Consider the following 15,974-nt stretch of genomic DNA (forward strand, 5'->3'; position numbering starts at 1 on the left):
TCTAAGCCAACTTTCTTGTAACTGTAACTCAATTTGTTTCTAATGTCCGACTATACGAGAGATGTCAAATACATGGAGGTCAAATACATTGTTAGTCGACGAAAAGTAAAGTTTGTATGTCTACTTATTTCATAAGTAGAAAGAGTCTATAAATTCCTGTACCTAGTGTTATTCAACGGAGAAGAAGTCAAGAGGATTTCTAGCAGCCAGCAATTCAGTAAAGAAGAGTCACCTCGTAAAGAAGTGGAAGGTGGTTTGGGGGAATAAGCCATTATAACCCAGAACCACACTCACACTTTAAGTCATCGGAACATTACGTTCTAACGTTCCGATGACTTGTAGTGCTTCAAGAATTTCTGCTGAAATTCCAGAACCACTCATCCTTCCACTGTCTCGAACACATGATATTTCAAGAATAAGTGTGAGAGAACATACATACTGTGTAACACATGTTTGTGTGGGCAGGCTGGAAAGGAGTCATGAGCGCAAGGTAGACAAGACAGTCAAACGGCGTCAACAAGTGTTTGCCGCTCGCACCACGGAAACCGTATCAGAAGAACAAGAAGTGTTTATGTATCTTATGGTGTTTTATATTGTTGTCTATTGTAATGAGAAAAAAGAAAAACAGTTGAAACATTGTTAACTATACTTCATGTCTTAGCTCTGAACGAAGCAAGACACAGTTCATGTTAATAAATTACGAGTGCTTCTTAAACCAACTCACTTATGAATGTTAATTAAAAATGTTTCTAAAGCTCGAAATATGAGTGAAATACGAGAAGATGGAGCTATTTACATGTGGAATGTGAGAATGTTATTCTGCATAGTCCAAAACATCGTTAATTGGTGAAAACATAAAGTTTGTATTTTACTCCACACGTCTTATCGTGACACATCATTAGAATGTGGTGATCAGTGAAAAGGACTCAAAAACATGGGAATTTTGAGAGGAAATCGAAGTAGAAGATATAATGTGTTGCCATAGCAACCAGGCATAACAAGACAAGAGAACTGTTTCATGGAATTGGATTCAGCCTAAAAGTTCAAATGGTAAAAATTAACAAATGCAATAAAAGAGAAGACGTAAGAAAGATATAACGTTAAAAGAAGAGAGAGAAGATTCTGACGTATTAGATTAAGAAGAAATATGACCAGAATAATTCATCAAAGAAGGGGAGTAAGCAGCTGTCACACACATCGTGGGGACATAGACGTAGAAACCAGCCTAAGTCCGACGACACCGGCACCAGTCACTGATCACCGGTGCTGATTCCAGATATGCTCACCGACGCTGAAACCAACATTCGACGTCACCCTGTCAGCGCTGTTCACCGGTGTTGCTTACACATCCGCTCACCAACACAGCTAGAACTCTATGCCCGGCGAGCGCAAAACAATAATTGTTTTAGCGTAAAGTTAAAGAAACTGTTGAATAACAGACAGTTAGTATAGTTATTATACTCAGTGTAGAATTTTTTTGGATGATTACTAGATATAAAGGTAAGAACAATATGGATAATACTCAGAAAAGTGGGGAAACTTCAGAACCAGCCATGGCTATGACAGTGAGTAAAGAAATGCCAGACTGGTCTGAATTAGTGAATTTGATCAAAACTTTAAGTGATAAAATAGATGACCAAAGGGTAGATTCAGTAGCTTTAAGAAAGGAACTAACTGCTCAAAATACTTCATTAAGAAAAGAACTAAATACAACTATAACTGCTCAAAGTCTTAAATTAGACTCAGTAAATACTCAATTAAATGATAAAATAGATGACCAGGGTGCTTCTTTGAGAAATGAAATACATGCAACTTTATGTGGAAAACTGGATGCACAGAGTGCTAATTTAAGTAAAGAAATAGACACAGTGAATAGTCAATTAAGTAATAAATTGGATGTTCAGAATAAAATTTTAGGATTGTTAAGTGCTAAGGTATATGCACAAAGTAAAGACTTCAGTAATTTATGTGAAGGGATGGGAAATTTGAAGAAGGAATTTGACGCAGCTACTACAGTAGAGAATTTTAAAATAGATTTGAAAGAGGAATTCACTAGTTCGTTAAGCAGTCATGTAAACCAACTATTCACTGACTTTAGTCAAACACAGAGTAACCAATTTCAGGACTTAGCAAAAAAGTAAGAATGTGACATTGAAGATAAATATAATAATGTAGAAGCTGAACTTGGTGAAAAATTAGGATCATTTCAAAGTGTATTTAATGTTACGTTTCATGCTGTAAAACATAGATTACACACCTTAAAAGAGTGTGTTGAGAAGCAGGAGAAGTTATTACCAATAGTCCAATCGCAAATTGCAGGTGTCAATACTCAAGTAGATAACCTGGAATTAAACTTTAAAGAGAAACTAGCAACTTCAGATATGATCAATATAAGTAGCCTGGAGGAACAGGTAGAAGAAATGATACACCGAAAAGTGGCTGCGAGAGTAACCTCTGGAAACATTTTGACTATTGCTTCTTCCAAACTTAATAATACCAGCAAAGTTACAGGCAACTTGCGGAAAGGATTCAAAATTCATCTAGGATAGAGTGGAAAACAGAATAACTTTATCTTATGTTGTGTTATCTAGTAAAGTGGTGATTGTTTTGCCGTGGGGAGACTTTCACACAAAATTTAACAAGAAGGTTAAGATTGGATCCATGGGATCCAGCCGGAGTCACATCTGTCCCCCAGGGACATTAACGTTCTGAGTTAACGGAGGGAATGACAACCGTCAGATCCCGAGTTGATTTCAGTGTTTCTTCATCAATTTCTTCATCATCTGCAGAGCTAGTTGGCATATAAACTTGTACTACTGTAGTAGGCATTGGCTTCGTGTCTATCTTAGCCACAATAATGCGTTTACTACGCTGTTTGTAGTAGCTTACCCGCACTCCTATTATTTTTATTCATTATTAAACCTACTCCTGCATTACCCCTATTTGATTTTGTATTTATAACCCTGTATTCACCTGACCAAAAATCTTGTTCCTCCTGCCACCGAACTTCACTAATTCCCACTATATCTAACTTTAACCTATCCATTTCCCTTTTTAAATTTTCTAACCTACCTGCCCGATTAAGGGATCTGACATTCCAAGCTCCGATCCGTAGAAAGCCAGTTTTCTTTCTCCTGATAACGACGTCCTCTTGAGTAGTCCCCGCCTGGAGATCCGAATGGGGGACTATTTTACTTCCGGAATATTTTACCCAAGAGGATGCCATTATCATTTAACCATACAGTAAAGCTAAATGCCCTTGGGAAAAATTACGGCTGTAGTTTCCCTTGCTTTCAGCCGTTCACAGTACCAGCACAGCAAGGCCGTTTTGGTTAGTGTTGCAAGGCCAGATCAGTCAATCATCCAGACTGTTGCCCCTGCAACTACCGAAAAGGCTGCTGCCCCTCTTCAGGAACCACACGTTTGTCTGGCCCCTCAACAGATACCCCTCTGTTCTGGTTGCACCTACGGTACGGCCATCTGTATCGCTAAGGCACGCAAGCCTCCCCACCAACAGCAAGGTCCTTGGTTGATGGGGGTAGGTCTTGAAAGGTACCTCATGAAATTGGTGTATTAAATATATGGGTGAGTACAGTAGCTACATCAAAACACGGTTTCACTGAAAAGCTTTGCTTTCAACAGTTAGCTGTTTTTCTGCTTTCCCTGTAAGAAGCTGGATTTACCTAACAATGAGTAAATGCTTATGCCATTGTTGTAAATACTACAAAGACTTTTCTTTGAGCTGAGTGTACAGAGTTTCTTATTTCCATTTAGAAAGTGGCTGTTAAAGAGGTCTGCTATATGTTTGGTGTGATGGATGATTTGGTCATTATATAAAATAACTAAATCAGCTTGACCCAGACAGGCTTTCCTGTTTCCCTTCTAATGACTCTCCATATTGTTTCTATTTTATTTATAGGATTACCGAGAAGGCATGCAAACTTTCTTATTTTTCTTACAAATTTTCTCAATAACGTGAAATACCTTCTACAATACAAAATCAGTTGCACATTCGTGCTTATCCTGACCATTTTTATAATCCTCTCTTTATGCTACACAATACTTTAATGCCTTTTGTTATCCGTGATCTCTCTGATAGATCACTAGTGCCAATGTTCATAGTTGGTTTCACAACCTTTATGACCTGGAACCTCGAGTTTTCCAAACACTGTCACTCTACAGTCTTCCTTTGTCTGTTATCTAGCAGCAAAACATTCTGTTCCTGTCTGGTTTTATTTTCAATCTAGCTACAATCTTCTTTCAACCAGTCTACTGCACCCTTTTCATCTACTGCTGTATTAGACTCTTCATCTCCTGATTCAGGTAACAGGTCACATTTATTATCCAGCCAGACACTGAAAAAACTCTGCGAATTGGCCTCTGTTTGTCCACTAGCTGCTACCTTTTCCAATGTCCTAGTCTTTTTTTCCTCTTGTAATTACCTTAATTCAAATTTTGTGTCCACAAGTTCTGCCTGAAGAGATCATATCCTAGCCTCCATTTCAGTTATTTTTCTGTGTCTGCAACAAAGCCTAAAAATCTGCTGATGAGCATCTTTAGGTACTATGCCAAAGAATTTGCACATATTAAACTTGAATTTCCAGTTGCCACAAAACACCCCCTCACTAACTAGTGGTGGCATCCACATATATCACACAGGGCAGTTTAGCTATTAAGAGATACTACTGTTAAAGAAATTACAAAATGTAATTTTAACTAAAAAACAGACACAGCACAAACAAACTCACTGTTCTCAAGTCTACCAGTAAGCAACTGACTTTTTACTTAATCCAAACTGCAATACTAATTTGGATGCCCTTTTTTACAAAGAGAGTCACAGAAAAATTATGCCAACATACATTACCAATCAAAGAATAGCATGCTGTACTCCAGTATTAATTAAATTAGCACAGATAAACCTTCAACAATAACTACTTAAGAATACATTCAAAGGGCTTCACTCTTGAATCTGTATAGTAATTGAAACAAAATAAATCAAGTTTTACGTCCTCCAATGAAAGGTGGTGTAGTTCGTCTTCAGTCAGACAGTACGGTGTGGCCTTTAACACACTGTTCCAACCAAAATAATACCTCAACAAACAGAAATTTCTCCTAGGTAAGCAATTACAAGAAAAATTAACCATTTAACACTTACATCTAACTTTGCAGTTGCATATCACACATATATTTTTAGAACCGGAAAAAACCTATAAAAATCACTTTTTTAAATAAGTATTTTACAATTAAATAAACTAATGTTATGAATTAGTTTCAGTGTACTTATTTGAGACCTGCTGTTGCAGAACATGATGTGAGTACACAAAGAATACTGATATGTCAACAACAAAATCATTGGAAACAAAACTAGGTGGACAATAATGAGAGATAAATGGGCCTCGGTCATTCGAAAATGCCACCCTGGCTTTTGACAGAAATTATAGCTCTACAATCAGGCCCAAAGACCCACACCATGCTGGCTGACTGCTGTGTCACCCTCTACCATATGGTACCACTCAGATGGAGTATGGAAAGGCATAGGTTCAGTAAACCGCTATCAGCTTTCCAGCTCTCATAGCTATTACCTTACTTTCAACTAGCTCCTCAATTCACCTCAAGAGACTGAGCGCCTCCGTCCAGGTCCTCCCATCAAGGAAAAATTCCTAACAGTATTGGAAATTTAATCTGGTTCCTCAACATGGCAGTCATATGCAATGATTGCTAATTGCAGAAATATTTGATGTTACTGAGCTCTTTGGTGAAGAAGCACTGATATAAAGTTAATTTAAAGTTGGAGCATTAAATCCACAGTTTTGCAATTATTTATTTCATCTAAAGTGTTTTTCAGTGAATATTTCAGTTTCAAAGGGAAAACAGAAAGTAACCATACATACAGACTGCAGTTAATGTGTAAGTAATAAATACACAAATAATTTTAACATCAAAGTTAATTTATTATAACAGTTTTCTGAAGTGGATAACAACAGCTACAATATACTTACCTCTCACTTCCTGGAGTTGTGATCCGATTAAAGCGATGGCGTAGGTGGTGTTTATCCCCATGATAACATATTGAGCACAAATCATAGTTACCACACTCCGCACATTTCCAACGAATTCCAAAAATTGGCTGTTGGCGGCAAGTATCACACATGGTACCGTCATGTTTTACACCTTTAAATGAATAGTATTTTTATTAAAAGATGTTATCAGTAATTACTCAATGAGATCTACCTGAAGATGGGTCACTGCAAGCACTCGATTCCACCCGTCTGCTTTGACCCATTAAGTAATGGTGTTGCAATGTGTGATGTCACTAGGATACACTGTTTTTGAGTTGGTTCACATTTGTATATGTTGTGCTGTTGAATCTGATTGCACCCTTTGGTGGTGGATGATGACATGTTAAGTTTAAAGTGTGGTATTGAGTTCATTTGAATTTTGGTTATCATTGTGGTAGCATGGGTTTATTTGTGCCCGTAACATAGATTTGGAAGTGTTTGTTTTGTTTTCAGTGAGTTGTCACAAGATATTTTCTGTTATGTTTATGTGTTTGGCATATTTGTTAGGTGTGATTAATTTGGTGTTTGTCATCGTGTGTGCGTGTGTGTGCACGCGCGCCAGCTTTGATCAACATAGATGATTTTCGCTAGAGGCTTTTGTCGGTAAATAACTTTTGTCTTGGTTTTATTATACAGTAATTGTGATTTTTTTGTGTGTTTAAGTTGTGTTTTAATTGATCTAGCAAGTTATGTATGTGTGCAAAGTTTGTGATTGTGCTTTTTTTATTTGTGATTTACCAGAAGATACCAAGGGCTGCGTTTGAGCTTTTTAAGTCATGTGAAATGTCCAATTCCACTTTTCAGAGTTGTAGGCATTGGCTTTTTGTTACCAAGGGCTTCATTTGAGCTATACAGGTCAAGTGAAATGTCAAAGTCCACTCTTCAGAATTGCAGATGTTGGTCTTTTGGGATCAGGGGCTTTTTTGAGCTATACAGGTAGAGTGAAGTATACGATTCCTACTGGTTTTGTGGCTGTAGTGTTATGTTGAAATTGAGAATTTTTTTTTTTAATAATATTTGTTTTGGAATGGTGTGGTGTTTTGTATTGTTACATATTTAGCTTGTGCCCACTCTAAACCCCCTATTTCCCGCAGTTGTCCCATTAGTTTCATTTTATTGTTGGAGTGAGATGTCCTTGTGTCATTTTACTTTTGCTCATGTTTGTTGTATGTGTATGTAGTGATGACATCATCACCATTTTGTATATGTTGGAAGTAGGTGTTTCCACTCTACTGAAGACGTCAAAAGTCAAAGCATACAGGTTGACTCAGATTGCTTCCCTAATGCCCTGAACACTAATTAAAATGACAAATCTCTGATTAAGAGAGCCATTTAGTGAAGTTATGTTACAGTTGCAAAAAATATATGTTCATAGCATGATTTAATACTGAATAAATCAGATGACAATATCAAGTAATAGGTATTAAGTTCCCTCATTTCCTATTGGGAGAAAGGGGGGGGGGGGGGGTATAGGACCAGTGAATTGATGCAACAGATCAAGAAACAGAAGGTAAATGTACATCTGGTTATAAGAAAGAATGTGCAGCACAGAATAGGGGGGGAAAAAAACTCTTAGAAGTAAAAATCCTACAATGTCAAAAATAAACACCTGTATAAAACCACTTCATAAGTGAAGAACAGTAAACTGGAGGAAAATTGGATCAATATGATATAAATTAGGTAAGAAAGGGAGGGAGAGAGAAGGGGGGAGAGGGGGAGGGGGGAGAGGGGTAGGGGGGAGAGGGGGAGGGGGAGAGGCAGGGAGAGGGGGGAGAGGGGGAGGGAGGGAGAGTGAGAGAATTCAACAGTTATAGTTGATAACAATAAAATAATAAATTTATTAATGAAGAAAGAAAGTATAATGTGCAGTAGAAAGATCACTTATGTACTTGTTTACAGTCACTGGGCAAACAGTGAGCAATAAAGAAAAAAATAAATGTAAACACAACTTACAAAGTTTGCAGGAGAGCTACTGTGAAGTGATGGTTGAGAGTTGGGCCAGTACAGCAATAAGTGTTTCCGACAGATTTTTAATGTTGGCCTGATGCAGAATTTTAATAAATTTCTTTATGTATTCAACTGTCTTTGACATCAAGCATTTTGTCCAAAATTTTAAAGTAACAAAAAGTAAAGAACACAAAATAGCTGTTAGTATTTTTTATTTCTTTTCATTTAATATTAAACAAGAAAACCCCCAACCATTTAGCCAATTAGGTGGAGAACACATTAACCTGAAACCTAAAGAGAAATTACGGCTGCTTGACAATTCCTTAAGTGGGCCTGTAAATCATCATATAGAAAATATAAAATATTAATGTAAAAGAAAATCAATCATGTAAATGGTCATAATATTGCCATATTTTTCACTGAGACAATGCACTGCATTTGTAATCTAACTGATATATTCCACAATGTAACAAGAGATAGGAGATACGATTCATATAACAAGTAAATAAATAACTTTGATAACTAACTTTCCCTACAATGTGGGGACTGGGTGTTTGTGTTGTCATCATCATTTCATTATCATCATCATTTGTGACAGTGGCAAGATTGGACTGTGAAAAAAATTGGACTGCATAAAAATTTGGACTTTGTATGTGCTCTGATGACCACCCAGTTGAACGCCCTACAAACCAATCGTAATCACCATTCCAACATTATACATGTAAATGATATCCATGCTACATTAAATGCTTCCGCAATTTTGATGGCATGTATCAGGTACTTAGAAATCTTTCATTCACAATAAATGGGACTGATGCAAGGACATAGGAAACCAAATTACATTTCTTACAGTTATGACTATGTATTACACCCTCTGCATGTCAATGAACTTCTGATAAATACTGTTAAATGTAAAAACTATGTTAAGAGTGTACATGACAAATCAGCAGAAAATATCACAATAAACACAATGCAGCAAAATCAACAAAATATGAATCCGAACAGGAAAACAACATGTTTAGTACAAGAAGTCATGTGTAGGTCGTGTGCAACTAAAGTGATACTACCTACCTACAAGAAAGTAAACAAAATAAATATATTAGGGCCTATCACTTCATGGCTAAAGACTCTTCAGTAACATGGATCTCATACCTAGCTACTACAATTCTTGCAAATGCAGGGGTACAGGATGTTACTTTGGCATGGTCGGTTTCTGAAATGATACATTTTGCCGTGCTAGTACTGTAAAAAAGAGGGGTCAGTTAAGACTTACCTGTAGGGGCGCTATCCAGAATCCGTAAATCATACGCTCCTGAACATCGGTAATTCGCTGCTGTTCCATTGTCCCACACGACAACTACTTCTTCTGGTGATTCAAAGTTTCGAACAGTTCCTACGTGTCCTTCCCCACCGTCCTGCAAAAGTAAATGTAAAAATAATATTAACACAGTAAAGCGTCCACTTACACATTTCACACGTAGTGATTCCGACCTGTTTTCCCCATTTCCAGTCTGGTCCTCTGATAACTCTAGCACCCACGCCTTCCATCATAAACCTTGTTGTTCGACTCCCAGCCCCGGCACCAGCATCCATTTTTTTATGTCATGTGGGCACACCAAACACTACTCCACTCTTCCAACGCACACTCAACTCTCGGCTGGCTACCATAAACACAAAACGCACTCAGAGATATTCCTTGTGGAGTAACAATCTGCCGCTACTCATATCTCTGACTTCTGTGCTAAAACAAAAATATCACTGGTCAACGTTGGAGTAAGTACTAAGTACTATGTAAGCGGGTAGTGGGAGAAGAGCTGATGGAGTGGATGTTTAGTGTAGCCGAAAATGGAGTTTCGTATGGAGAAGATAAATATGCAACACTGCAGCGAAATCGCGATAAACTGTAGTAACTTTACTATGTACCGTTTGTGGCATAACAGTCCCACGAGTGTTTCGTAGATTACAGTTCTTGTGTCAATAGTTTTCTGTTTCTTTTTTGTGTTAGCGATGCGTAGTGATAAAACTTGGTACAAAATGACAAAATTTCGACGAAAATACGTGGTGGAATGAGGATGATATGGCGGCTTCTTTAAAAAGAAATAGGTCGCGTAGGAGGATAGCCGCATTGACGTTCCTCTCAAATATCTCTCTTGATGGTACACACAGAGACACAAACTTAGGGCTGTTTGCAAAGAATGACCAAACAAAAAAATTTGGTTTGGATAGGGAGGGCAACGAATACGATGATGAGATTAATTTACAAAATGTGAACAAACATAATGTGTACGATTCTCTACGCGAGCAGAGGAAAACGAAGGTGTATCAACCTCCAGGCCACCACGGAAGATCACAGGAGCAGCTTTCAGGAAGCCCGGATTCGAGTCTAAGTGATGTAGTAACTTCTTCCAAGTGCACAGATAATGAATGTCAACTTTTGTCAAGAAATGAGTCATCTACCCCTTTCAGGGACAGGTGAGACGAACTTAATGCAATGTAATCAAAATAATGCCATAACACTGATTTCATCTTTGTACAAGAAGTGTTGGCAGCTAAACTTCTTTTTGCAATTAGTTTCAAACATGCAAAAATTGTTTAGTACATCTGTGGAATAAGTTTAGGTACTTGATAATGATGCAAAATCTTTCAGATAGAGGTATATAGCTTATTGGATAACAGTTAAATTATTGTTTTACTAAGTCGAACTACCGGGCCCCTCATAATTGAAAGCGATTTTAGATGTGTTGTTCAGCAGAAAAAATAGCAGTCTTTTCCTGAAGAATAGAAGACAATAGTGCCCGATCTTGTATGTAAGACAATAGGAAGAATATCAGGTCCTCCATGTACATATACGAATTTTTGGCTAGTGACATTTAATACAGCTATATTTTTATCTGCCATGAAATTCAAGAATTATTCACTGCCCTATTTAATGTTACAGGAAAGTTCTTGTAGAATGCAAATACTTTCGGGTTAAAGGAGACCACTCACCGAAAATCAGAAGCATTGAGTTGTCAGTAGGCACATGCAAAAGAAAGAAAAGTTACTAGCTGTCAGAGTTATCTTTTGATGAGCTACAGAGAGGAGAGGGGAGGGGTGCATGAAAAAAAAAAAATTCTCTATCTCTTTCTCTCTCTGACCAAAAGTATCTGAACACCTTGCTGAAAATGACTTAAAAGTTCGTGGTGCCCTTCTGTCGGTAATGTTGGAATTCAGTATGGTGTTGGCCCACCCTTAGCCTTGATGACAGGTTCAACTCTCACAGGCATACATTCAGTCAGGTGCTGCAACGTTTTCTTGGGGAATGGCAGCCCATTCTTCACGTAGTGCTGTACTGAAGAGAGGTATCGATGTTGGTTGGTGAGGCCTGGCACAAAGTCAGTGGTCCAAAACATCCCAGAGGTGTTCTTTAGGATTCAGATCAGGACTCTGTGCAGGCCAGTCCATTACAGGGATGTTATTGTCATGTAACCACTCCAACACAGGTCGTGCATTATGAGCAATTATCAGTTGTGTTGAAAGATGCAATCACCATCCCCAAATTGCTCTTCAACAGTGGGTAGCATGAAGGTGTGTAAAACATCAATGTAGGCCTGTGCTGTGATAGTGCCATGCAAAACGAGGGGTGCAAGCCGCCTCCATGAAAAACACGACCACACCATAACACAACCTCCTCTGAATTTTACTGTTAGCACTACACACTGGCAGATGACGTTCACTGGGCATTCGTCATATCCACACCCTACCATTGGATCACCACATTGTGTACTGTGTTTCCACTGTTCAATTGGCCAATGTTCACACTCCTTACACCAAGCGCGGCTTTGTTTGGCATTCACTGGCATGATGTGTAGCTTATGAGCAGCCACTCGAACATGAAGTCCAAGTTTTCTCACCTCCCACCTCACTGTCATAATACTTACAATGAATCGTGGTGCAGTTTGGAACTCCTGTGTGATGGTCTGGATAGATGTTTGCCAATTACACATTACAACTCCCTTCAACTGTTGGCGGTATCTGTCAGTCAACAGATGAGGTCGGCCTGTACATTTTTGCGCTGTATTTGTCCCTTCATGCTTCACTTTGCTGCTGTTGTTGTTGTTGTTGCTGTTGTTGTTGTTGTTGTTGTTTAGGTCTTCAGCCCTGAGACTGGTTTGATGCAGCTCTCCATGCTACTCTATCCTGTGCAAGCTGCTTCATCTCCCAGTATGTACTGCAGCCTACATCCTTCTGAATCTGCTTAGTGTGTTCATCTCTTGGTCTTCCTCTACGATATTACCCTCCACGCTGCCAGAATCTCCACCTTATCCGCAAATGCAGAGCTTGTAGGTAGTGATGGTGTGGGTGCCACCACAATTCCCGTGGTCTTGGGGATCTTCTTTTTGGATTTCTCTTGCTGGTCCTTGGGTTTCCCTGGCTGGGAGCACTGATTCAATCTTCGGGACTGAGGATGAGTGTGAAGCCCTACGACCAGCTGCTTTTGGGATCTTCAGCCACTGGCAGGTGTCATTTTTCCCACTAGCAGAAACCTGGGGAGTGATCCAAGGGACCCCTTCCTAGGGAGAGGGCCCGAAGAAGACCTATGCTTCTCTGGCGCAGAATTGGGAACTGATATCCCCGATGGTTGGGAGAGGGGGGGGGGATGTTGGTCACGAAGTAGGTGATGCAGCAGAGCAGCAACAGGGCAGGTGTAGCCTTCTTATTATGAGAGGTGACTGGGGTTGGTGGAACAGATGGGACTAGAACTGTTGTAGTGGCAGTGTAAGGCGATGTCATACGTACAGTATGTAGGCGTTCAAATTTCTTCTTATCCTCAGTGTAGGTCAGTCAGTCCAGGGTCTTTTTCTTTCTTTCTGGAGAATCCTGCGGTCAGGCGAGCAAGACAAATGGTGCTCTCCGCAGTTGACACAGATGGGAGGCAGAGTAAATGGAGTATTGGGATGTGAAGGGCGTCCACAATCTCGACATGTGACGCTGGAAGTACAGTGGGAAGACATACGGCCAAACTTCCATCACTTAAAGCACCACATTGGGGGAGGGATATAGTGCTTTACATGAAAGTGGTAGAGCACCACCTTGACCTTCTCGGGTAATGTATCACCCTCGAACCTTGACCTTCTTGACCTTTGGGGAGGTGAAGTCCTTGTCTAAAATGAGATCTAGGTCAGTCTTGATCAAAACGGCATCCTCTGCCCAGTCATGGGCATTACTCATTTGTGACAAGCTGGGGGCTGTTTCTGTAACCATCACGCCCCATAAGAACTTAAATATGGTCCAGGGTATCATATTTCATGGGGAGCTTCTTTTGCAGTCTGACGACGAGCTGTGCACCAATTTAGAACGGCAAGGTGTACATTTCGTTCGGCGTGTCCACCTGCGTCCGAAGCATAATCAGGTTGCCACTGGTGCCTTCATCTTGGCCTTTGAGGGTGATACGTTACCCGAGAAGGTCAAGGTTCAAGGGTGATACATTACCCGAGAAGGTCAAGGTGGTGCTCTACCACTTTCATGTAAAGCCCTATATCCCTCCCCCAATGTGGTGCTTTAAATGCTGGAAGTTTGGCCATATATCTTCCCACTGTACTTCCAGCATCACATGTTGAGATTGCTTACGCCCTTCACATCCCAATACTTCATTTACCCCGCCCCCCATCTGTGTCAACGGCGGAGAGCACCATTTGCCTTGCTCGCCTGACTGCAAGATTCTCCAGAAAGAAAGGAAAATTATGGAGTACAAGACCCTGGACCGACTGACGTACACTGAGGCTAAGAGGAAATTTGAATCCTGTACGTATGACATCGTTTTATACCACCGCTACAACAGTTCTAGCCCCAATTGTTCCACCAACCCCAGTCACCTCTCATAATCAGAAGACTACACCTGCCCTGTTGCTGCTGCATCACCTACTTCGTGACTAACACCCCCTCCCCCCCTCAACCATCGGGGATATCAGTCCCCAATTCTGTGCCGGAGAAGCATAGGTCTTCTTCAGCTCCTCTCGCTAGGAAGGGGTCCCTTGGATCACTCCCTTCCCAGGTTTCTGCTAGTGGGAAAGATGACACCTGCCAGTGGCTGAAGAGCCCAAAAGCAGCTGGTCGTAGGGCTTCACACTCATCCTCAGTCCCGGAGACTGAATCAGTGAAGTCCTCCCAGCCAGGGAAACCCAAGGACCAGCAAGAGAAATCCAAAAACAAGATCCCCAAGACCACGGGCATTGCAGTGCACCCACACCATCACTACCTACAAGCTATGCATTTGCGGATAAGGTGGAGATTCTGGCTTGAGGACATAGATCTCGCCGGACCCTCAGACAGGCAATAAGTTGGTGGCAGCAGGTGACCTTGAGGTGTAAACTGCCTCATTGAATGTCCTATGCCTTCAGTCTCACAATGACGTCATCCTCTAGTGGAATTGGGGCGGTTTTTTTCCCCCGCCTGGCTGAGCTATGGCAACTGTTAAGCTTTACATCTGCTTTCTGCATTGCCCTCTAGGAAACTTGGTTCCTGGCAATGCGGACCCCTGCCCTCTGCGGTTGTAAGGGGTATTACAGGAACCGTAGCAACTATAATAGGGTGTCCAGTGGAGTTTGTGTTCATGTACTAAAATCAGTCTGTAATGAAACTGTGCACCTTCAAACCCCTCTTGAAGCTGTGGCTGCCAGAATAAGGACGACACAGGAAATAACTGTCTGCAATGTATATCTTCCTCCAGATGGTGCAGTACCCCTGAATGTATTAGTTGCACTGATTGATCAACTCCTTAAACCTTTCCTACTTTTGGTAGATTTTAACACCCATAACACCTTGTGGGGTATCACCATGGGTACTGGCCAAGGCAGAGATATCATAACTTTACTGTCTCAGTTAGACCTTTGTCTCTTAAATACTGGGGCCGCCACACAATACACTGTGGCTCTTGGTAGTTACTCGACCATTGATTTATCAATTTGCAGCCCAGGACTTCTCCCATCTATCCACTGGAGAGCACATGACGACCTGTGTGGTAGTGACCACTTCCCCATCTTCCTTTAACTGCCCCAGCATCAGGCACATGGAAGCCTGCCCAGATGGGCTTTAAACAAGATGGACTGGGAAACTTTCACCTCTGCTGTCACTGTTGAATTGCCCCACATGGAAACATCGATGTGATGGTTGGACAGGTGGCTACAACAATCCTTTCTGCGGCATAAAACGCGATCCCTCGCTCTTTATGGTGCCCCCTTCAAAAGGCAGTCCCTTGGCGGTCGCCAGAAGTTGCGCAGAAGCAATTAAGGAATGTCGGCAAGCTCTACAGCAGCATAAGTGGCACCCTTCCCTAGAGCACCTCGTAGCCTTTAAGCGGCTCCGTGCCCACATTCACCAACTTATCAAACAGCGGGAGCAGGAGTGTTGGGAGAGATATGTCTCGACCATTGGGTGCCATATGTCACCTTCCCAAGTCTGCGCAAGGATAAAATGCATTTTCGGGTACCAGACCCCAACAGGTGTTCCTGGTGTTAACATAAATGGCGTGTTATCTACCGATGCAATTGCGATTGCCTAGCACTATGTTCAAGCCTCTGTGTCAGAGAATTACCCCCAGCCTTTTGCACTGTCAAAAGGTGGATGGAAGGGAAAGTACTCTCGTTCACTACATACCGCAGTGAATCCTACAACGCCCCATTTACAAAGTGGGTGCTCCTCAGTGCTCTTGCACATTGCCCCAACACAGCTCCTGGGCCAGATTGGATCCACCATTGGATGATTAAACATATCTCACCTCACTACAAGTGACATCGCCTCGTCATCTTCAACTGGATCTGGTGCGATGGCATTTTTTCATTGCAATGGCGGGAGAGCACCATCATTACGGTGCTCAAACACGGTAAAAACCCGCTTGATGTGGATTGATATCATCCCATCATCCTCACCAATGTTCTTTGTAAGCCACTGGAACGTATGTGTGTTGGCGGTTGGGTTGGGTCCTGGAGT

The 15,974-nt window shown here is 40.9% G+C and overlaps 2 protein-coding genes across 5 annotated transcripts in view; one reads left to right on the top strand and one right to left on the bottom strand.

The window, feature by feature from the left end:
* Positions 1 to 9,679, bottom strand: part of LOC126484412 (E3 ubiquitin-protein ligase mib1) — a 631,979-nt gene extending 622,300 nt beyond the window's left edge. For all 3 annotated transcript variants that reach the window (XM_050107920.1, XM_050107919.1, XM_050107921.1), the window contains exons 1-3: positions 9,498 to 9,679; positions 9,280 to 9,421; positions 6,000 to 6,171 (exon numbers count right to left, since the gene is read on the bottom strand). In XM_050107920.1, coding sequence (XP_049963877.1) covers positions 6,000 to 6,171; positions 9,280 to 9,421; positions 9,498 to 9,599 — 416 coding nt within the window. In that variant the 5' untranslated portion in view covers positions 9,600 to 9,679. The remainder of the gene's footprint in view (positions 1 to 5,999; positions 6,172 to 9,279; positions 9,422 to 9,497) is intronic.
* A 105-nt stretch (positions 9,680 to 9,784) lies between these two features.
* LOC126483683 (CDK5 and ABL1 enzyme substrate 2-like) overlaps positions 9,785 to 15,974 on the top strand; it is a 171,889-nt gene continuing 165,699 nt past the window's right edge. For both annotated transcript variants that reach the window (XM_050106764.1, XM_050106765.1), the window contains exon 1: positions 9,785 to 10,478. In XM_050106764.1, coding sequence (XP_049962721.1) covers positions 10,084 to 10,478 — 395 coding nt within the window. In that variant the 5' untranslated portion in view covers positions 9,785 to 10,083. The remainder of the gene's footprint in view (positions 10,479 to 15,974) is intronic.

The sequence above is a fragment of the Schistocerca serialis genome, chromosome 6 (genome assembly GCF_023864345.2).
Source record: "Schistocerca serialis cubense isolate TAMUIC-IGC-003099 chromosome 6, iqSchSeri2.2, whole genome shotgun sequence".
In the NCBI taxonomy this organism is placed as follows: domain Eukaryota; kingdom Metazoa; phylum Arthropoda; class Insecta; order Orthoptera; family Acrididae; genus Schistocerca; species Schistocerca serialis.